This window comes from Bombina bombina, chromosome 5 (genome assembly GCF_027579735.1).
Source record: "Bombina bombina isolate aBomBom1 chromosome 5, aBomBom1.pri, whole genome shotgun sequence".
Lineage (NCBI taxonomy): Eukaryota > Metazoa > Chordata > Amphibia > Anura > Bombinatoridae > Bombina > Bombina bombina.
This window is the reverse complement of record NC_069503.1, coordinates 53,471,038-53,492,914: the sequence shown is the minus strand read 5'-3', so window position 1 is coordinate 53,492,914 and position 21,877 is coordinate 53,471,038. Positions and strand designations below refer to the sequence as shown.

Below are 21,877 nucleotides of genomic sequence, written 5' to 3'. Positions count from 1 at the left end.
TTACGGTCCCGAACCCACTCTCGAACTCCTGCGGGTAACTTGTCGAAGCAATGTTCCAACAGGAATAGCTGCAGCACCTCTTCCCCAGATACGGCTTGGCACCCCGCTATCCAGTGAGCTGCTGTGCGGTGCACCTTACATGCCCACTCAAGGTAGGAATCACCAGCTAATTTAACAGTGTCTCTGAACCGCCTCCTGTATGCCTCCGGTGTAACCGCATACCTGGAGAGCAGAGCCTCTTTTACAGTATTATAATCCCCGACTTCCTCATCTGGAATGGCCCGAAAAGCCTCACTGGCCAGGCCGGATAATTTTCCGGATAATATCATGACCCAGTCCTCTGCGGGTACCTTGTGTAGTGCACATTGCCTCTCAAAATCCGCAAGGTACCCATCAATCTCTCCTTCTGTTTCCAGGAAGTTTTTAAAAGCTGCAAAATTTACTTTTCTCTTTTCCACTGGGTTTGCTGCAGCGCCGCTTTGGCGAAGTAGGTTGGCCTCCACAGCTGCTATGACCCGGTCGATAATTTCCGCAGATGGGTTGGGGCCATAATGTGCCAGACTTATTTTAACCGCCCGATCAAAGCTTGCTTCTGCGGGGGTTCTGTCTGCTATGCTGGGCCCATTGGTTCCTTCTGTCCCTGGTACTCTTTCCATCTTAGTCAGTATTGTAATAATCCCCCTCTTCCTGAGGTTACTGGCTTGTGTAGTTGCTCTTCTGGGCGATAAGGTTCATTCCGTCGCTTGCCACCAATTGTTACGGTACCAACAGTGTACCAAGGGTTAACACCAGATGAACAATGTCCTGCATAGGGAATCAGCAATTCACAACCCAGATCAGTTTCCCCTTAAACATGAGACCAAGCTCCACATTTCAGGTTTAAAACAGAATGACATTTATTAAAAGGCTATGCCTAGTATTTATGCAGGTCTGACCCCCCCCCCCCCCAGATGGGGGTTGAAAGGCTGTTGTACATTACATGGAGGGAACAAGCCCTTTGACATGATACAATAGAATTATATTACTTAAACACTTCAACCACAAGACACTCTTGGCCCTTCTTATCACTTAGGCGTTTTCTCTCTGGAGGTGATCAAACAATAGAATGCTTAGCACTAATTAAATTATAGCTGGAGCCAGCAACTTGTGTTTAGAAAATAGTTTCTTAAAGCTAAACACAGTTAACTCCTTCAGTCCTGACAGAAGGGTCTGTCACAAATCCCAATACCATAGCTCCTCACTCCTTTAGGGTGGGAGCTGCTACGACTGCAGCAGCTTTAGGCTGGTCGGCTGACCGCATAATGGCGCTAGGGAGGTGGAAGTCTAAGAGGTATCAGATTTACGTTAGGCCACTTATATCCCAATGTTAATATTTGCAGGGTGATAATGTTGCACAGTTGTACTTGGTCATGATATGCCCTAACTCTTGTTTCTATTGCAGGGCCTAGAAGTGGGCCGCTTCGTGCCTGGATCGTTGGGCACTCGTTCGTACACTGGGCAGCTATCCGAGCAGCAACTCAACATGGAAGGCAGCAGCTAGGGTTCTCATCTTCTAGGGTTGTCGTTAGGTGGTTAGGGAGAAGAGGCCTTTGCTGGGCAGATCTGCCTGGTTTACTGCAAACCGCCATGAGGCGTTGGGAGAAACCCCATGTTCTGATCATCCACTTAGGTGGAAATGATCTTGGCTCAATTCCCGGCCGGGATTTGAGCGCAGTGATCCAATCAGATCTGCGCACCTTTAAAGCTTGGATGCCTGGTGTGAGAATGGGCTGGTCAAACATTATACCCAGGTTGACGTGGAGGCACAAGTTCGCAAGAAGCTCAATAGAGATGCTAGGAAGCTTATGTGTGAGCTAGGAGGTTTTGTTGTGGAACACAAGTTCATTACGGCCGCTGACCGGAGCCTATACCGAGGCGACGGGGTCCATCTTTCGGACCATGGCATGGACCTGTTTATTGCAGATTTACAACAGTCCCTACTCCTATTTGTGTGAGTTGGGTGGCGGCGAGAGTGGCCCTTGATATTTGGGCGATCTCGTGGCGGGTGGACAGTGTCCGGGGGCAGGATGTGATCGAGGTAGAGTGACGGCACTCCCGGCCAGGGGTGAAGTCCCCAGATGCGCGTCTGGGGTGTTCCCTGCCCGTGTGATTCCGATGCCGAGAATTCCCTGTTTTCAGTATTGAGCTACGCTCTGCTTCTTCTCCTGCGCCCTGGTACTGCCCATCTTGTTAGCATGGGTTACTATGTTTAGCTAGTACCTGATTGCCGCCCCCCTGGTCCATGTTTATTCAGACGGTCGTTAGTTCTTGTGTTGCCACAATAAACGTGACCTGCGGGTTTTCTCTAACCATAAAAAGTTGTTGTGTCTTTATTTATTTCTACGTTTAGAAACAAAGTTGAGTTTATGTTAAACCAAGAATGTATATAGTTATTAGGTTATTATTTCCACAGAGGAGGATATGGCATTTAATCCCTTAAGGAAATGTAAGGCAAATTGCCTGGAATGCACATAAGGGTTAAGGCCAAGACGGAGGAGGGGAGTGCTGTGTTGTGTGTATGAAACAATGTTGCAGAAAAAGAGGAGGGATTCCAGCTTACCCCTTTTTAAGCCCAGTACAGGAAGCACAAGTCCTCTTTCTGCTGTTCTTCTCAAAGTTTTCCCCACCCTTTCGCTCCCTTTGTTTATTATTTTGCAATCAGTAGGGGGATTCGTCCTTATGGTGGTCCCCAGGGATTAGGGCTATCCGAGGCATGATGAGGGCTAGCCAGCCTATTTCTGTAAGCCCAAGGACATTAAGTTTCAGCTCCCCAGGTATTCAATGTGGTTTTTGCACCTTTTTGATCCTGGCCCTACTGGTACGGAGTGGTGGTTTGCACCCTGGGCTGGCGGTTGGACAGTGTCCGGGGGCAGGATGTGATCGAGGTAGAGTGACGGCACTTCCGGACAGGGGTGAAGTCCCCAGACGCGTGTCTGGGGTGTTCCCTGCCCGTGTGATTCCGATGCCGAGAATTCCCTGTTTTCAGTCTTGAGCTACGCTCTGCTTCTTCTCCTGGGCCCTGGTACTGCCCATCTTGTTAGCATGGGTTACTACGTTTAGCTAGTACCTGATTGCCGCCCCCCTGGTCCATGTTTATTCAGACGGTCGTTAGTTCTTGTGTTGCCATAAAAAGTTGTTGTGTCTTTATTTATTTCTACGTTTAGAAACAAAGTTGAGTTTATGTTAAACCAAGAATGTATATAGTTATTAGGTTATTATTTCCACAGAGGAGGATATGGCATTTAATCCCTTATGTAAGTGTATGCTATGTAGTGTGTGTGTATCTGCATGTATAAGTGTATGCTATGTAGTGTGTGTGTATCTGCATGTATAAGTGTATGCTATGTAGTGTGTGTATCTGCATGTATAAGTGTATGCTATGTAGTGTGTGTGTGTATCTGCATGTATAAGTGTATGCTATGTAGTGTGTGTGTGCATCTGCATGTGTAAGGGTATGCTATGTAGTGTGTGTGTATCTGCATGTGTAAGTGTATGCTATGTAGTGTGTGTGTATCTGCATGTATAAGAGTATGCTATGTAGTGTGTGTGTATCTGCCTGTATAAGTGTATGCTATGTAGTGTGTGTATCTGCATGTATAAGTGTATGCTATGTAGTGTGTGTTGTATCTGCATGTATACGTGTATGCTATGTAGTGTGTGTATCTGCATGTATAAGTGTATGCTATGTAGTGTGTGTGTGTATCTGCATGTATAAGTGTATGCTATGTAGTGTGTGTGTGTATCTGCATGTATAAGTGTATGCTATGTAGTGTGTGTTGTATCTGCATGTATACGTGTATGCTATGTAGTGTGTGTATCTGCATGTATAAGTGTATGCTATGTAGTGTGTGTGTATCTGCATGTATAAGTGTATGCTATGTAGTGTGTGTGTGTATCTGCATGTATAAGTGTATGCTATGTAGTGTGTGTGTATCTGCATGTATAAGTGTATGCTATGTAGTGTGTGTGTATCTGCATGTATAAGTGTATGCTATGTAGTGTGTGTGTATCTGCATGTGTAAGTGTATGCTATGTAGTGTGTGTATCTGCATGTATAAGTGTATGCTATGTAGTGTGTGTATCTGCATGTATAAGTGTATGCTATGTAGTGTGTGTGTATCTGCATGTATAAGTGTATGCTATGTAGTGTGTGTGTGTGTGTGTGTGTGTATCTGTATGTATAAGTGTATGCTATGTAGTGTGTGTATCTGCATGTATAAGTGTATGCTATGTAGTGTGTGTGTATCTGCATGTGTAAGTGCATGCTATGTAGTTTGTGTGTATCTGCATGTATAAGTGTATGCTATGTAGTGTGTGTGTATCTGCATGTATAAGTGTATGCTATGTAGTGTGTGTGTATCTGCATGTATAAGTGTATACTATGTAGTGTGTGTATCTGCATGTATAAGTGTATGCTATGTAATGTGTGTGTGTATCTGCATGTATAAGTGTATGCTATGTAGTGTGTGTGTGTATCTGCATGTAAAAGTGTATGCTATGTAGTGTGTGTGTGTGTATCTGCATATATAAGTGTATGCTATGTAGTGTGTGTGTATCTGCATGTGTAAGTGTATGCTATGTAGTGTGTGTGTATCTGCATGTATAAGTGTATGCTATGTAGTGTGTGTGTGTCTGCATGTATAAGTGTATGCTATGTAGTGTGTGTATCTGCATGTATAAGTGTATGCTATGTAATGTGTGTGTGTATCTGCATGTATAAGTGTATGCTATGTAGTGTGTGTATCTGCATGTATAAGTGTATGCTATGTACTGTGTGTATCTGCATGTATAAGTGTATGCTATGTAATGTGTGTGTGTATCTGCATGTATAAGTGTATGCTATGTAGTGTGTGTGTGTATCTGCATGTATAAGTGTATGCTATGTAGTGTGTGTGTATCTGCATGTATAAGTGTATGCTATGTAGTGTGTGTGTATCTGCATGTATAAGTGTATGCTATGTAGTGTGTGTATCTACATGTATAAGTGTATGCTATGTAATGTGTGTGTATCTGCCTGTATATGTGTATGCTATGTAGTGTGTGTGTATCTGCATGTATAGGTGTATGCTATGTAGTGTGTATCTGCATGTATAAGTGTATGCTATGTAATGTGTGTGTGTGTGTATCTGCATGTATAAGTGTATGCTATGTAGTGTGTGTGTATCTGCATGTATAGGTGTATGCTATGTAGTGTGTATCTGCATGTATAGGTGTATGCTATGTAGTGTGTATCTGCATGTATAAGTGTATGCTATGTAATGTGTGTGTGTGTATCTGCATGTATAAGTGTATGCTATGTAGTGTGTGTGTATCTGCATGTATAGGTGTATGCTATGTAGTGTGTATCTGCATGTATAAGTGTATGCTATGTAGTGTGTGTGTATCTGCATGTATAAGTGTAAGCTATGTAGTGTGTGTATCTGCATGTATAAGTGTATGCTATGTAGTGTGTGTATCTGTCTGTATAAGTATATGCTATGTAGTGTGTGTATCTGCATGTATAAGTGTATGCTATGTAGTGTGTGTGTATCTGCATGTATAAGTGTATGCTATGTAGTGTGTGTGTATCTGCCTGTATAAGTGTATGCTATGTAGTGTGTGTATCTGCATGTATAAGTGTATGCTATGTAGTGTGTGTGTATCTGCATGTGTAAGTGTATGCTATGTAGTGTGTGTGTATCTGCATGTATAAGTGTATGCTATGTAGTGTGTGTGTATCTGCATGCATAAGTGTATGCTATGTAGTGTGTGTATCTGCATGTATAAGTGTATGCTATGTAGTGTGTGTGTGTATCTGCCTGTATAAGTGTATGCTATGTAGTGTATGTGTATCTGCCTGTATAAGTGTATGCTATGTAGTGTGTGTATCTGCATGTATAAGTGTCTGCTATGTAGTGTGTGTGTGTATCTGCCTGTATAAGTGTATGCTATGTAGTGTGTGTGTATATGCATGTATAAGTGTATGCTATGTAGTGTGTGTGTATCTGCATGTATAAGTGTATGCTATGTAGTGTGTGTGTATCTGCATGTGTAAGTGTATGCTATGTAGTGTGTGTGTATCTCCATGTGTAAGTGTATGCTATGTAGTGTGTGTATCTGCCTGTATAAGTGTATGCTATGTAGTGTGTGTGTGTGTCTGCATGTATAAGTCTATGCTATGTAGTGTGTGTGTGTCTGCATGTATAAGTCTATGCTATGTAGTGTGTGTGTATCTGCCTGTATAAGTGTATGCTATGTAGTGTGTGTGTGTATCTGCATGTGTAAGTGTATGCTATGTAGTGTGTGTGTATCTGCATGTATAAGTGTATGCTATGTAGTGTGTGTGTGTGTATCTGCATGTATAAGTGTATGCTATGTAGTGTGTGTGTATCTGCATGTATAAGTGTATGCTATGTAGTGTGTGTATCTGCATGTATAACTGTATGCTATGTAGTGTGTGTGTATCTGCATGTATAAGTGTATGCTATGTAGTGTGTGTGTGTATCTGCCTGTATAAGTGTATGCTATGTAGTGTGTGTGTATCTGCATGTATAAGTGTATGCTATGTAGTGTGTGTGTATCTGCATGTATAACTGTATGCTATGTAGTGTGTGTGTATCTGCCTGTATAAGTGTATGCTATGTAGTGTGTGTGTATCTGCATGTATAAGTGTATGCTATGTAGTGTGTGTATCTGCATGTATAAGTGTATGCTATGTAGTGTGTGTGTATCTGCCTGTATAAGTGTATGCTATGTAGTGTGTGTATGTGTATCTGCCTGTATAAGTGTATGCTATGTAGTGTGTGTATCTGCATGTATAACTGTATGCTATGTAGTGTGTGTGTATCTGCATGTATAAGTGTATGCTATGTAGTGTGTGTGTATCTGCATGTATAAGTGTATGCTATGTAGTGTGTGTATGTGTATCTGCCTGTATAAGTGTATGCTATATAGTGTGTGTGTATCTGCATGTATAAGTGTATGCTATGTAGTGTGTGTGTATCTGCATATATAAGTGTATGCTATGTAGTGTGTGTGTATCTGCATGTATAAGTGTATGCTATGTAGTGTGTGTATCTGCATGTGTAAGTGTATGCTATGTAGTGTGTGTGTATCTGCATGTATAAGTGTATGCTATGTAGTGTGTGTATCTGCATGTGTAAGTGTATGCTATGTAGTGTGTGTGTATCTGCATGTATAAGTGTATGGTATGTAGTGTGTGTGTATCTGCATGTATAAGTGTATGCTATATAGTGTGTGTATCTGCATGTATAGGTGTATGCTATGTAGTGTGTGTATGTGTATCTGCATGTATAAGTGTATGCTATGTAGTGTGTGTATCTGCATGTATAGATGTATGCTATGTAGTGTGTGTATGTGTATCTGCATGTATAAGTGTATGCTATGTAGTGTGTGTCTATCTGCATGTATAAGTGTATGCTATGTAGTGTGTGTGTATCTGCATGTGTAAGTGTATGCTATGTAGTGTGTGTGTATCTGCATGTGTAAGTGTATGTTATGTAGTGTGTGTGTATCTGCCTGTATAAGTGTATGCTATGTAGTGTGTGTGTATCTGCCTGTATAAGTGTATGCTATGTAGTGTGTGTATCTGCATGTATAGATGTATGCTATGTAGTGTGTGTATGTGTATCTGCATGTATAAGTGTATGCTATGTAGTGTGTGTGTATCTGCATGTATAAGTGTATGCTATGTAGTGTGTGTGTATCTGCATGTGTAAGTGTATGCTATGTAGTGTGTGTGTATCTGCATGTATAAGTGTATGGTATGTAGTGTGTGTGTATCTGCATGTATAAGTGTATGCTATATAGTGTGTGTATCTGCATGTATAGGTGTATGCTATGTAGTGTGTGTATGTGTATCTGCATGTATAAGTGTATGCTATGTAGTGTGTGTATCTGCATGTATAAGTGTATGCTATGTAGTGTGTGTAACTGTATGTTTTTGTTTTTTTTTGGGGGGGGGGGGGTGAAGCCACCTCCCTGAAATTAGTTTTTGCAGGTTGGGATGTCTGTAAACCACCAAGAACAAAAAAGCTGCAAAATTTTTAGTTTTCAGAATTATTTTCTATTGGTTGTTTGTTACATTAAAGTTGATTTAAAAAAAAAAAAAGCTAACAAAAAAAAACCTTTGAGTGGAGGTCACATGTTTCCTGTCTAGAGTGGAGCTCCATTGTTCCAAAGTAGTCTATCTGCAGAGTGGAGCTCCACTCTAGACAGGAAACATGTGACCTCCACTGCAATTTTTTTTTCTATTTCAATAAAACTTTAATGTAGCAAACAACCAATATGCACAATCATTCAGAAAACGTTTTTTTTATATATATAAACTTTATGCACAATCATTCAGAAAACTTTTTTTTTTTTAAATAAACTTTAATGTATCAAACAACCAATAGGCACAATTCTGAAAACGAAATTGCTTTCTTTTGGTTTATGGCGAGTGACATTTATAAGGTTAAGGCAAAGTATAAGCAAATGTAATGATTATTCTAAGTTATAAATAGATCATCTCAGGAAATCACAGGAGTAATTCTTTATCTACTGTTTTAAATTAACAATATTGAACTATTTAAAGCTCCACTCTACACAAGAAACACGTGACATCCACAACCTCCATGGGGAAGTTCTCTTCAAACAAGAAGAAGTTCTGCTGCTTTTTTTTTTACCATATTTAACCCCTTAGTGACCTGACTGTTGTACCAATTTTTTAGCGTTAGCGACCAGGGCTATTTTTACATTGCTGCGGTCTTTGTGTTTAGCTGCAATTTAACTCTTACTCCTTTACTGTACTCACACATATTATATACTCATTACTGTACCCACACATATTATATACTCATTACTGTACTCACACATATTATATACTCATTACTGTACCCACACATATTATATACTCATTACTGTACTCACACATATTATATACTCATTACTGTACCCACACATATTATATACTCATTACTGTACTCACACATATTATATACTCATTTACTGTACCCACACATATTATATACTCATTACTGTACTCACACATATTATATACTCATTACTGTACTCACACATATTATATACTCATTACTGTACCCACACACATATTATATACTCATTACTGTACCCACACATATTATATACTCATTACTGTACTCACACATATTATATACTCATTACTGTACCCACACATATTATATACTCATTACTGTACTCACACATATTATATACTCATTACTGTACCCACACATATTATATACTCATTACTGTACCCACACATATTATATACTCATTACTGTACTCACACATATTATATACTCATTACTGTACCCACACATATTATATACTCATTACTGTACTCACACATATTATATACTCATTACTGTACCCACACATATTATATACTCATTTACTGTACTCACACATATTATATACTCATTACTGTACTCACACATATTATATACTCATTACTGTACTCACACATATTATATACTCATTACTGTACCCACACATATTATATACTCATTACTGTACTCACACATATTATATACTCATTTACTGTACCCACACATATTATATACTCATTACTGTACTCACACATATTATATACTCATTACTGTACCCACACACATATTATATACTCATTACTGTACCCACACATATTATATACTCATTACTGTACTCACACATATTATATACTCATTACTGTACCCACACATATTATATACTCATTTACTGTACTCACACATATTATATACTCATTACTGTACCCACACATATTATATACTCATTACTGTACTCACACATATTATATACTCATTTACTGTACTCACACATATTATATACTCATTTACTGTACTCACACATATTATATACTCATTACTGTACTCACACATATTATATACTCATTACTGTACCCACACATATTATATACTCATTACTGTACTCACACATATTATATACTCATTACTGTACCCACACATATTATATACTCATTACTGTACCCACACATATTATATACTCATTACTGTACTCACACATATTATATACTCATTACTGTACCCACACATATTATATAGTCATTTACTGTACCCACACATATTATATACTCATTACTGTACCCACACATATTATATACTCATTACTGTACTCACACATATTATATACTCATTACTGTACCCACACATATTATATACTCATTACTGTACTCACACATATTATATACTCATTACTGTACCCACACATATTATATACTCATTTACTGTACCCACACATATTATATACTCATTACTGTACTCACACATATTATATACTCATTACTGTACCCACACATATTATATACTCATTACTGTACTCACACATATTATATACTCATTACTGTACCCACACATATTATATACTCATTACTGTACTCACACATATTATATACTCATTACTGTTCCCACACATATTATATACTCATTACTGTACTCACACATATTATATACTCATTACTGTACCCACACATATTATATACTCATTACTGTACTCACACATATTATATACTCATTACTGTACCCACACATATTATATACTCATTACTGTACTCACACATATTATATATTCATTACTGTACCCACACATATTATATACTCATTACTGTACTCACACATATTATATACTCATTACTGTTCCCACACATATTATATACTCATTACTGTACTCACACATATTATATACTCATTACTGTACCCACACATATTATATACTCATTACTGTACTCACACATATTATATACTCATTACTGTACCCACACATATTATATACTCATTACTGTACTCACACATATTATATACTCATTACTGTACCCACACATATTATATACTCATTTACTGTACTCACACATATTATATACTCATTACTGTACCCACACATATTATATACTCATTACTGTACTCACACATATTATATACTCATTACTGTACCCACACATATTATATACTCATTACTGTACTCACACATATTATATACTCATTACTGTACCCACACATATTATATACTCATTACTGTACTCACACATATTATATACTCATTACTGTACCCACACATATTATATACTCATTTACTGTACTCACACATATTATATACTCATTACTGTACCCACACATATTATATACTCATTACTGTACCCACACATATTATATACTCATTTACTGTACTCACACATATTATATACTCATTACTGTACTCACACATATTATATACTCATTACTGTACCCATACATATTATATACTCATTACTGTACTCACACATATTATATACTCATTACTGTACCCACACATATTATATACTCATTACTGTACTCACACATATTATATACTCATTACTGTACCCACACATATTATATACTCATTACTGTACTCACACATATGATATACTCATTTACTGTACTCACACATATTATATACTCATTACTGTACTCACACATATTATATACTCATTACTGTACCCATACATATTATATACTCATTACTGTACTCACACATATTATATACTCATTACTGTACCCACACATATTATATACTCATTTACTGTACTCACACATATTATATACTCATTACTGTACTCACACATATTATATACTCATTACTGTACCCACACATATTATATACCGTTTTTCTCGCCATAAGATTGACTTTCTACAGATACCATTCTTTTCATCATATCATATAATTTTTACTAAATATTTTTATAAATTATGATTAAAAATATTAAAAACCACACTTTTTTTTTTACTTTTACCCCCAAAATCTGTTACGCATCTACAACCCCCGAGAAAACAATATGGCTAAACAGTTTCTTCATTTTGTCCTGAGTTTTGAAATACCCAATTTTCAATTTTTACGATTAACCTTTTTCTCCTTCAGTGACCTTTTAACCCCAACACTACCCCTAGATCTGACCCTTCCCCTAGATCTACCACTAAGCCTAGATCTAACCCTAACCCTACATAACTATTTATTTTTATTATTTTTACTATTTAATTTTTTTTCATCTGTTACAACTGCGGTCCTTAAGGAGATAAAGGGATAGTCAATTCAAAATTTAACTTGCATGATTCAGATAGAAAATGTCATTTTAAGACACTTATAAATTCACATCTATTTTTAAATGTGCTTTGTTCTCTTGTTATCCCTTGGTGAAAGAGAATATACACATATTCAACACTAGTGGGAGCTAGCTGCTGATTTTTGCCTGCACACATTTGTCTTTTGGGATTGGATGACTATGGCTCCGTTTGGGCAGCGCTCCAAGCAAACTGGGACTCGCTTGTAGTGTTTTCCTCACATTTGCAAGTGAGATGCCTGGCGTTTTTGAGTGCTCTGATGACGTAAGTCCCAGCGCTTCCATCGTGCTGGAAAAGCTGTCACTTTTCAGAGCAAGCTCAGACGCTTGGCAACATGGCAGCCTCCACACACGTTTTGCTGTGGAGACTGCCATGTTTTTATAAGCAGCAGAGGAGGGACAGGTGAGGCGGATAAGTCTGACAGCAGCATTTAGTACAGGGCAAAGTGGAGATAGGTTAAGTAAGCCCTGTACTAAATGCTGCTGTCATGCTTATCCGGTGTTATGCTGAGAATTGTTTCCCCAGTGTCTCTGGTTTCCCCTGCCTCTCGGCAAACATCGGAACTCTGACCCACCTCCATTCAGCTGCTCTCAGCTCAGCACCTGTAGTATTATTAGCTGAATGGGGCAGGATAAGCTACAGGGGCTGAGCTGAGAACAGCTGAATGAAGGTGGGTCAGAGTTCCAATGTTTGCCGAGCGACAGGGGAAACCATTCTCGAACAACGGTGTTGTGTAAACAGCTTAAATAAAAATAATCCTCCACTAATAAAGAGAGACACAATTTAAACATTTTTACAGTCAGCTACAAGGGAGCTTATTTAAAAACGTTCATTATTGTGCAGCAGATCCCTTTGCGCATGCAATCGTTTTCTCTAAGCTCCCTTGCTTGTGACGTCACCTAGCGCCACGTCATCGCTGGAAGTGAAGCGCCTCCACTAGCTCCTGAGCGCTGCCCGAACGCGGCCTATATGTGTTCATCTTGCTGCCAGTAGTGCAATGTTGTTCCTTCAGCAAAGGATTAAAACAATATGGAGTAAAGGAGCACTGTAAGCTAAATAAGATAGTCTGGAGACCTCTATACAATTTTATCAAACGTACATTTATTTAAAACATGATTAAAATATATAATGCATTGGTATATATTAGGGACGTCTCCCTGAATTTAAAATAAACAATTTTGTGTTATATAAAAACAATACAGTGTATAGTGTTTTGGGTGATCTTTCTAAATAATTCCACCTTTCTAATTTTATTAGCCTATTCCACCTTAATAATATGGTGCCGCAGTTGTAGTGGCTTTTTCTCAGTCTTTCAATCACAAAGTAACAATGTCTCTCTTCATGATTCAATAAATTGTAATTATCACTTGTCTTTACAATGTCTTTTGATGTTTTCTATAACTTGTAGACTTGGCTGTAATATAGATAGTTTTGTTTATGTATAAGGATGGGCTTACCGGGTCTTCTGACACATCTGTGTCTGATGGAATTAAGATGGTTCTTACCGGTGTATGTTTTCTGCCTTCCCTCTTTGCATATAGCAAGTTTCTTTGGTATCAAAACCTGGACCACGCTCTTCGGTATCGAAACCTGGACCACGCTCCTGCGTGTATGGGTTTCTTTTATGCTGCCGGCTTGAAGCAACTTTTACCCCTGCAGTTTGGGTTCTCTGTTTCCCGGGCAGCCTCCTGAGACAGGTATTCGCGATGCACGCCTCCAGCGCGTGTATGGGAACTCGGACTTGAATTCACAAACGGCCGTTTGTCTTAAACTTTCTTTCCCTCTGCTTCTTTCAAAGTGGGGTAAGTTTAATGGATGTCCAGTTCTTTGTAGTGTAGAGAACGTCTACGCGTTTCGCCAATAGGCTTTATCAAGACGGATGATGTTGGTTGTTACACCGGCATTTTAAAAAGCCCTCCTTTCATTTTTATTGGTTGATAGGTATTCTGTTCTGATAGGTGTCTTTTAAAAAGGTGGATTTCTCTGATTTCTTTAAGGTGGAATCTTTTTGCTTCTTTCTTTGTTACTTTATAAGAGCTTTAGATATCCCATGTTTGCGACTTTGTATAAGGTGGAATATTTTTAGTTTTTCCTTTGTTAATCTATATAGACTTTCTGTATCTGATATATTTGGCTTTTTTAACAATATTCAAATTCTGGAATTCTTATCATATGGTGGAATTATCAACCTTCTATTTTATATCGTGATTATAAATAACTATATTCGTTTCTATTATACTAAACTTTTTTTATATATATGTGAAAGAATTAACGATCTGTTTTAAACGGATATTTCACTTCTAATTTATTATTCTTTGTATGAATTTCAACATATATGAGTTTTTAAACATAGTTATTTTGTTCTTTTATTATTGACCTGTGTAGCATATTATTTTTTATTATTGCATATATGTTTATATAGAGGTAAATTATTTTCTATATTTCTCCACTTTTTCATAATATATTTTTATTTTCTTATCAATTTATTTAGCTCTTCATCGATGACTTCTCATTCATAAAGTTTAGAATATTTCAGAGATTTGGAGACTTTTTTGTTAAAAAAGTTTAATCTATAATGTACTGTATTTTCATGTATTCTACTAATGAATTTTTGTTTATGACAAGAGAAACAGGGATAAATCTAATTCTGAGTTTAATCCCGCAGGGTAGAGGGTTTGCATGTTGTAAATTAGCTCTGCTTCTGTTCTTAGCAATTTTTCTTCAAAATTACCCCCTCTCCATTCGGGTTTGAGCTTTTTTATGCCCCAAAAAGTGAAATTTTTCAGATTATTATTATGTATTTCCCTAAAGTGGGTGTAAAGGTGTGTTTCTAGGTTTCCTCTGTCTATGCATGATAAATGCTCGCGTATGCGTTCCCTTAGGGTCCTGGTGGTCTCCCCTATATATTGTAAATTACATGTGCATTGTATAATGTAGATGACACCCTTATCCTGACATCTTATGGTTTCTTTTATGTGATGTATTAAACCATTTTTATTGGATTTAATATTCTTACGTTTGCTACTGAATTTGCAAGACCTACAGCCAAAACAGGGGTAGAAACCGGCTAGTTTATTGCCTAGTAAATCTTTTTCTAATATGGAATTCGTTTTAAACTGTCTGAACTCACTAGGAGCTAGTATTTTCTTGAAATGTTTTGCTTTTTTGAAAATTATTTTTGGATTATCTGTCATTTTTTCGCCTATGAGAGGATCTGTTTGGACTAGATGCAAGTGTTTTTTCAATATTTTTTGTAAAGTGTAGTGATCACAATTGTTATCAGTTATTAGTGCAATATTGAATTTATCCTCCTTTTCTTCTTTATTGTCCATTCTATCAGAGTTTGTATTTTTATATGTAAGTAGACTTTTTCTCTCTTTTTGATCTACTTGTTCCTTTGCCTTTCTTATTGTCTCTATATTGTATCCTCTGTCAGAGAATTTTTTCTCAAGTATCTCAATCTGTTCTAGATAATCTGACGTTTTCGTGCAATTACGCTTTATCCTGAGGTACTGACCTTTGGGGATATTTTCCTTCCATTTATTTAAATGGCAGCTATTGAAATGTATTAGATTGTTTGCGTCTACTTTTTTGAAGTGTGTTTTAGTGATTATTTCTTTTTCTATAATTTCAATATCCAGATCTAGGAATGTTATTTTTTCCCTACTGGTGATATATGTGAAATTAATTCCTATATCATTATTGTTTATATCTAAATAGAGTTAAACAAATTCATTTTAGATATGAACAATAATGATATAGGAATTAATTTCACATATATCACCAGTAGGGAAAAAATAACATTCCTAGATCTGGATATTGAAATTATAGAAAAAGAAATAATCACTAAAACACACTTCAAAAAAGTAGACGCAAACAATCTAATACATTTCAATAGCTGCCATTTAAATAAATGGAAGGAAAATATCCCCAAAGGTCAGTACCTCAGGATAAAGCGTAATTGCACGAAAACGTCAGATTATCTAGAACAGATTGAGATACTTGAGAAAAAATTCACTGACAGAGGATACAATATAGAGACAATAAGAAAGGCAAAGGAACAAGTAGATCAAAAAGAGTGAAAAAGTCTACTTACATATAAAAATACAAACTCTGATAGAATGGACAATAAAGAAGAAAAGGAGGATAAATTCAATATTGCACTAATAACTGATAACAATTGTGATCACTACACTTTACAAAAAATATTGAAAAAACACTGGCATCTAGTCCAAACAGATCCTCTCATAGGCGAAAAAATGACAGATAATCCAAAAATAATTTTCAAAAAAGCAAAACATTTCATGAAAATACTAGCTCCTAGTGAGTTCAGACAGTTTAAAACGAATTCCATATTAGAAAAAGATTTACTAGGCAATAAACTAGCCGGTTTCTACCCCTGTTTTGGCTGTAGGTCTTGCAAATTCAGTAGCAAACGTAAGAATATTAAATCCAATAAAAATGGTTTAATACATCACATAAAAGAAACCATAAGATGTCAGGATAAGGGTGTCATCTACATTATACAATGCACATGTAATTTACAATATATAGGGGAGACCACCAGGACCCTAAGGGAACGCATACGCGAGCATTTATCATGCATAGACAGAGGAAACCTAGAAACACACCTTTACACCCACTTTAGGGAAATACATAATAATAATCTGAAAAATTTCACTTTTTGGGGCATAAAAAAGCTCAAACCCGAATGGAGAGGGTGTAATTTTGAAGAAAAATTGCTAAGAAAAGAAGCAGAGCTAATTTACAACATGCAAACCCTCTACCCTGCGGGATTAAACTCAGAATTAGATTTATCCCCGTTTCTCTTGTCATAAACAAAAATTCATTAGTAGAATACATGAAAATACAGTACATTATAGATTAAACTTTTTTAACAAAAAAGTCTCCAAATCTCTGAAATATTCTAAACTTTATGAATGAGAAGTCATCGATGAAGAGCTAAATAAATTGATAAGAAAATAAAAATATATTATGAAAAAGTGGAGAAATATAGAAAATAATTTACCTCTATATAAACATATATGCAATAATAAAAAATAATATGCTACACAGGTCAATAATAAAAGAACAAAATAACTATGTTTAAAAACTCATATATGTTGAAATTCATACAAAGAATAATAAATTAGAAGTGAAATATCCATTTAAAACAGATCGTTAATTCTTTCACATATATATAAAAAAAGTTTAGTATAATAGAAACGAATATAGTTATTTATAATCACGATATAAAATAGAAGGTTGATAATTCCACCATATGATAAGAATTCCAGAATTTGAATATTGTTAAAAAAAGCCAAATATATCAGATACAGAAAGTCTATATAGATTAACAAAGGAAAAACTAAAAATATTCCACCTTATACAAAGTCGCAAACATGGGATATCTAAAGCTCTTATAAAGTAACAAAGAAAGAAGCAAAAAGATTCCACCTTAAAGAAATCAGAGAAATCCACCTTTTTAAAAGACACCTATCAGAACAGAATACCTATCAACCAATAAAAATGAAAGGAGGGCTTTTTAAAATGCCGGTGTAACAACCAACATCATCCGTCTTGATAAAGCCTATTGGCGAAACACGTAGACGTTCTCTACACTACAAAGAACTGGACATCCATTAAACTTACCCCACTTTGAAAGAAGCAGAGGGAAAGAAAGTTTAAGACAAATGGCCGTTTGTGAATTCAAGTCCGAGTTCCCATACACGCGCTGGAGGCGTGCATCGCGAATACCTGTCTCAGGAGGCTGCCCGGGAAACAGAGAACCCAAACTGCAGGGGTAAAAGTTGCTTCAAGCCGGCAGCATAAAAGAAACCCATACACGCAGGAGCGTGGTCCAGGTTTCGATACCGAAGAGCGTGGTCCAGGTTTTGATACCAAAGAAACTTGCTATATGCAAAGAGGGAAGGCAGAAAACATACACCGGTAAGAACCATCTTAATTCCATCAGACACAGATGTGTCAGAAGACCCGGTATGCCCATCCTTATACATAAACAAAACTATCTATATTACAGCCAAGTCTACAAGTTATAGAAAACATCAAAAGACATTGTAAAGACAAGTGACTTACATAATTACAATTTATTGAATCATGAAGAGAGACATTGTTACTTTGTGATTGAAAGACTGAAAAAAAAGCCACTACAACTGCGGCACCATATTATTAAGGTGGAATAGGCTAATAAAATTAGAAAGGTGGAATTATTTAGAAAGATCACCCAAAACACTATACACTGTATTGTTTTTATATAACACAAAATTGTTTATTTTAAATTCAGGGAGACGTCCCTAATATATACCAATGCATTATATATTTTAATCATGTTTTAAATAAATGTACGTTTGATAAAATTGTATAGAGGTCTCCAGACTATCTTATTTAGCTTACAGCGCTCCTTTACTCCATATTGTTTTATCACTTTGTAATTTTATACGGTAATTATAGGGAAGATTACCTGTAAAGGAGCTTTAAGATCAGATTCCAGGCGCAGTTTCTTATATATCCATTTTTTCCTTCAGCAAAGGATAACAAGAGAACGAAGCAGATTTTATAATGGAAGTAAATTGGAAACTACATGTTCTTTCTGATTTATAAAAGTCTGTTTTTGACTTGAGTGTCCCTTAAATGATTTTTTATTTATTATGAAAATAACAGTTTTGATTCTGACTATGACTAAGTTTCCTCCCATGTGCTTGACACAGGAGCCAGCAATCATTAAAGATCTACACATTGCTATACAATGGGTTGTCAAGAATGAGGCACTGTTCTGTGGGCGCATAACCATGCCAAGTTATGTGTCAATGAATGAAGATGACCGCCAGAAGGCCATAGATAACGTGATGCAAAGAGAAGAACCAGAAGCAAGGGAGCCATTCCTCTTTGTATTTCAGCACAGAGAAGATATGGAGTTGTTTTTGCAGGCATGTCTTGACCAACAGGGCCTCCAAGTTAATGCCATGTTCAACAAATGACTGATGGACAAGGGGTGGTGGTGTGTTTCTGTTTAAATTATTTATAATAATAAAAAAATATGATAATTAACACCATTTCTGAGTCAGTGCTTTAATAACACACTACCACAAGTATGAAGGTACAAGATAATTATAGGTAACAGTATATATATATATATAGCAGTAGCCTATTGTTGCTTCTGCTTTCATAGTATAAGGTTAGGGTTATAAGTTCAAATGGTTTCTGACCTTGATTGAACACGATTCTCCAGAGCTCCGGAGAACAGCAAGAAAGCACACAAGCACAGAGAGTGTTTCTCACAAGTTCCGTTTACTGTAAGTATACACAGCAGTTATATAGCAGTCTCGCATCATGAGGCTACAGGAAATGCAGTTAGAGGAGTAACATAAAATGTCAATATATGTCTATCTAAGAAACATGTTAAAGGAAGTTGTGGGTGTTGTTTGCTGTATTACAGACAATCATATGAGTTTCAAAATGCCCTCATGTGTCGGTTACAAGTCACCCACTAACATAATATACCCATCAACACACAGACACATAAAACACACAAAGACATAGAGACACACACACACCCTCACTGAGACATCCAGAGAAAACAGAGAGACATACACTCTCAGAGAGACACCCACAGAAACTGCACATACATACACACACCCTCACAGAGACAACCAAAGAAAACACACAGACATACTCACACACCCTCAGAGAGACATCTACAGAAAACGCAGGCATACATACATACACACACCCACCCTCAAAGAGACATCCACATTAAAAAAAAAAGTCATACACATCCACCCTCACAGAGGCATCAAGAGGAAATACACAAAGACATACATACACACACCCTCACAGGGACACAAATAGAAAAAGCACAAAGACATACTCACACACCCTCACAGACATACACAGATAATGCACAAAGACATATACACCCACTCTCACAGAGAGACCAACAACAACACAACAGTGTGTGACATGCATGATAAAAAAAAATTGCAGAAATTAAGAGATCACTTTTTAAACAATCAGATTTGCAAATGTGCAAACAAAAATTAAACTCTATGAATTCAAAATTGTAGATTAATGTTATCGGTAGATGGTTAGATGAAGAAAAGTACTTTTAAAAGGTTGACATATGTTTGTGTTTTTTCCCTCAAACAAGAGCAACACTTCAATTATGGTGTAAACATGTTCCCATCTGTCAGCTGTACTTATGGATTTTGAAAATGCTGTACTCTATATGGTCTTGGTGGAACCATAAGCCGTGGCACTAGGTCTCATACCATTAGATATGGTTAAATGCATGATTTAGGCTCGTTTGTATGTATTTCAAAATTAAGTCAGCTGTAGTGTAAACTGAACAGTGTTAAGTTAACCTGTATCATTTGAAACACTGAGAAATCTTAGTTTGAAAGTATAACTTTTTATGCATATGTAAAAATCATAGATAAAATGCCTCCTTGCATCTGTAAAGTCCTTGCATAAAGGGGCAGTAAACTGAAATGTAGTTAAAATGTATATATTAAAAAAAATATATCTTTCAAAAGGGCAACTACCATTTGTGTATTAAGGAGGAAACCTTTATGCATGGCTTTAAATATAGAATTTCTACAGCATTGTCAAATAATCATAAATACACTGCTGCAGATTGCTAAAAAAATAAATGTTTTTATGGACCCCTGGCCCCACCATACTACTACCACGCTGAAGTTGCAATCCAAAATTGCACAAAGAAATAAAAAAAAATACTATGTAAGTCCTACCTCCTCTGCAAATGAAAGTGCTCTGCCATCTGACTCAGACACACACTGTACAAACTTAAAGGGCTACTGGACCCACATTTTTTCTTTCATGATTCAGATAGAGCATGCAATTTTAAGCAGCTTTATAATTTATTCCTATTATAATTTTTATTCGTTCTCTTGCTATCTTTATTTGAAAAGTTAGGAATGAAAGCTTTGGAGCATGACTTTTTTTTGTTCAGTACCCTGGATAGAGCTTGCTAATAGGTGTCTGCATTTAGCCATCCAATAAGCAAGCGTAACCCAGGTTCTCAAACTAACATGGGCCGGCTCAAACGCTTTTATTTCTTCTTTTTCAGATAAATATAGGAAGAGAACGAAGAAAATTTGATAACAGAAGTAAATTAAAAAGCTGCTTAAAATCGCATGCTCTATCTGAATCTAGAATGAAAAAGATTGTGTTTAGTATCCTTTTAAGTGTCAAGTCTGTCTCACTACGCATAGTGGTTTAGTGCACACTCAAAAATCCTCTCAAATGCTAATGCTTTACTCATTTTAATAAAATTGACCACACTCAGTAGCACTCTGCTGTAGTACCCTCTGGTGGCTGCCAAAATTGTTTAAAGAAAATAATAGTTGTTCTTGCCTCATGGGGCACCCTGGCCCATTTGGCCCCTGACAGGAGTCACCCCTGTAACCCCCTGATGGCAGCCAGGTGTGATTTACGGAGATGATGTATTTATAACTTACAATTATCATTACTTTTGCCCTAACAGAACATAAGTTAATGTAAAGAATGTGCTTATTTAACCTTATTAATAACAATAACAATCAGCATAAACCACTGTCAATGAACATTAAGAACAGGAAAGCAAAATATATAGGCCTAGATTTGGAGTTCGGCGGTAGCCGTCAAAACCAGCGTTAGAGGCTCCTAACGCTGGTTTTGGCCGCCCGCTGGTATTTGGAGTCAGTGATTAAAGGGTCTAACGCTCACTT

General features: G+C 36.7%; 1 protein-coding gene across 1 annotated transcript in view; it reads left to right on the top strand.

Annotated features, from left to right (window-relative positions):
- Window positions 1–21,877, top strand: part of LOC128661300 (uncharacterized) — a 370,282-nt gene that overhangs the window by 112,257 nt on the left and 236,148 nt on the right. Inside the window, exon 5 of the mRNA XM_053715570.1 lies at window positions 18,860–19,078. Coding sequence (XP_053571545.1) covers window positions 18,860–19,078 — 219 coding nt within the window. The remainder of the gene's footprint in view (window positions 1–18,859; window positions 19,079–21,877) is intronic.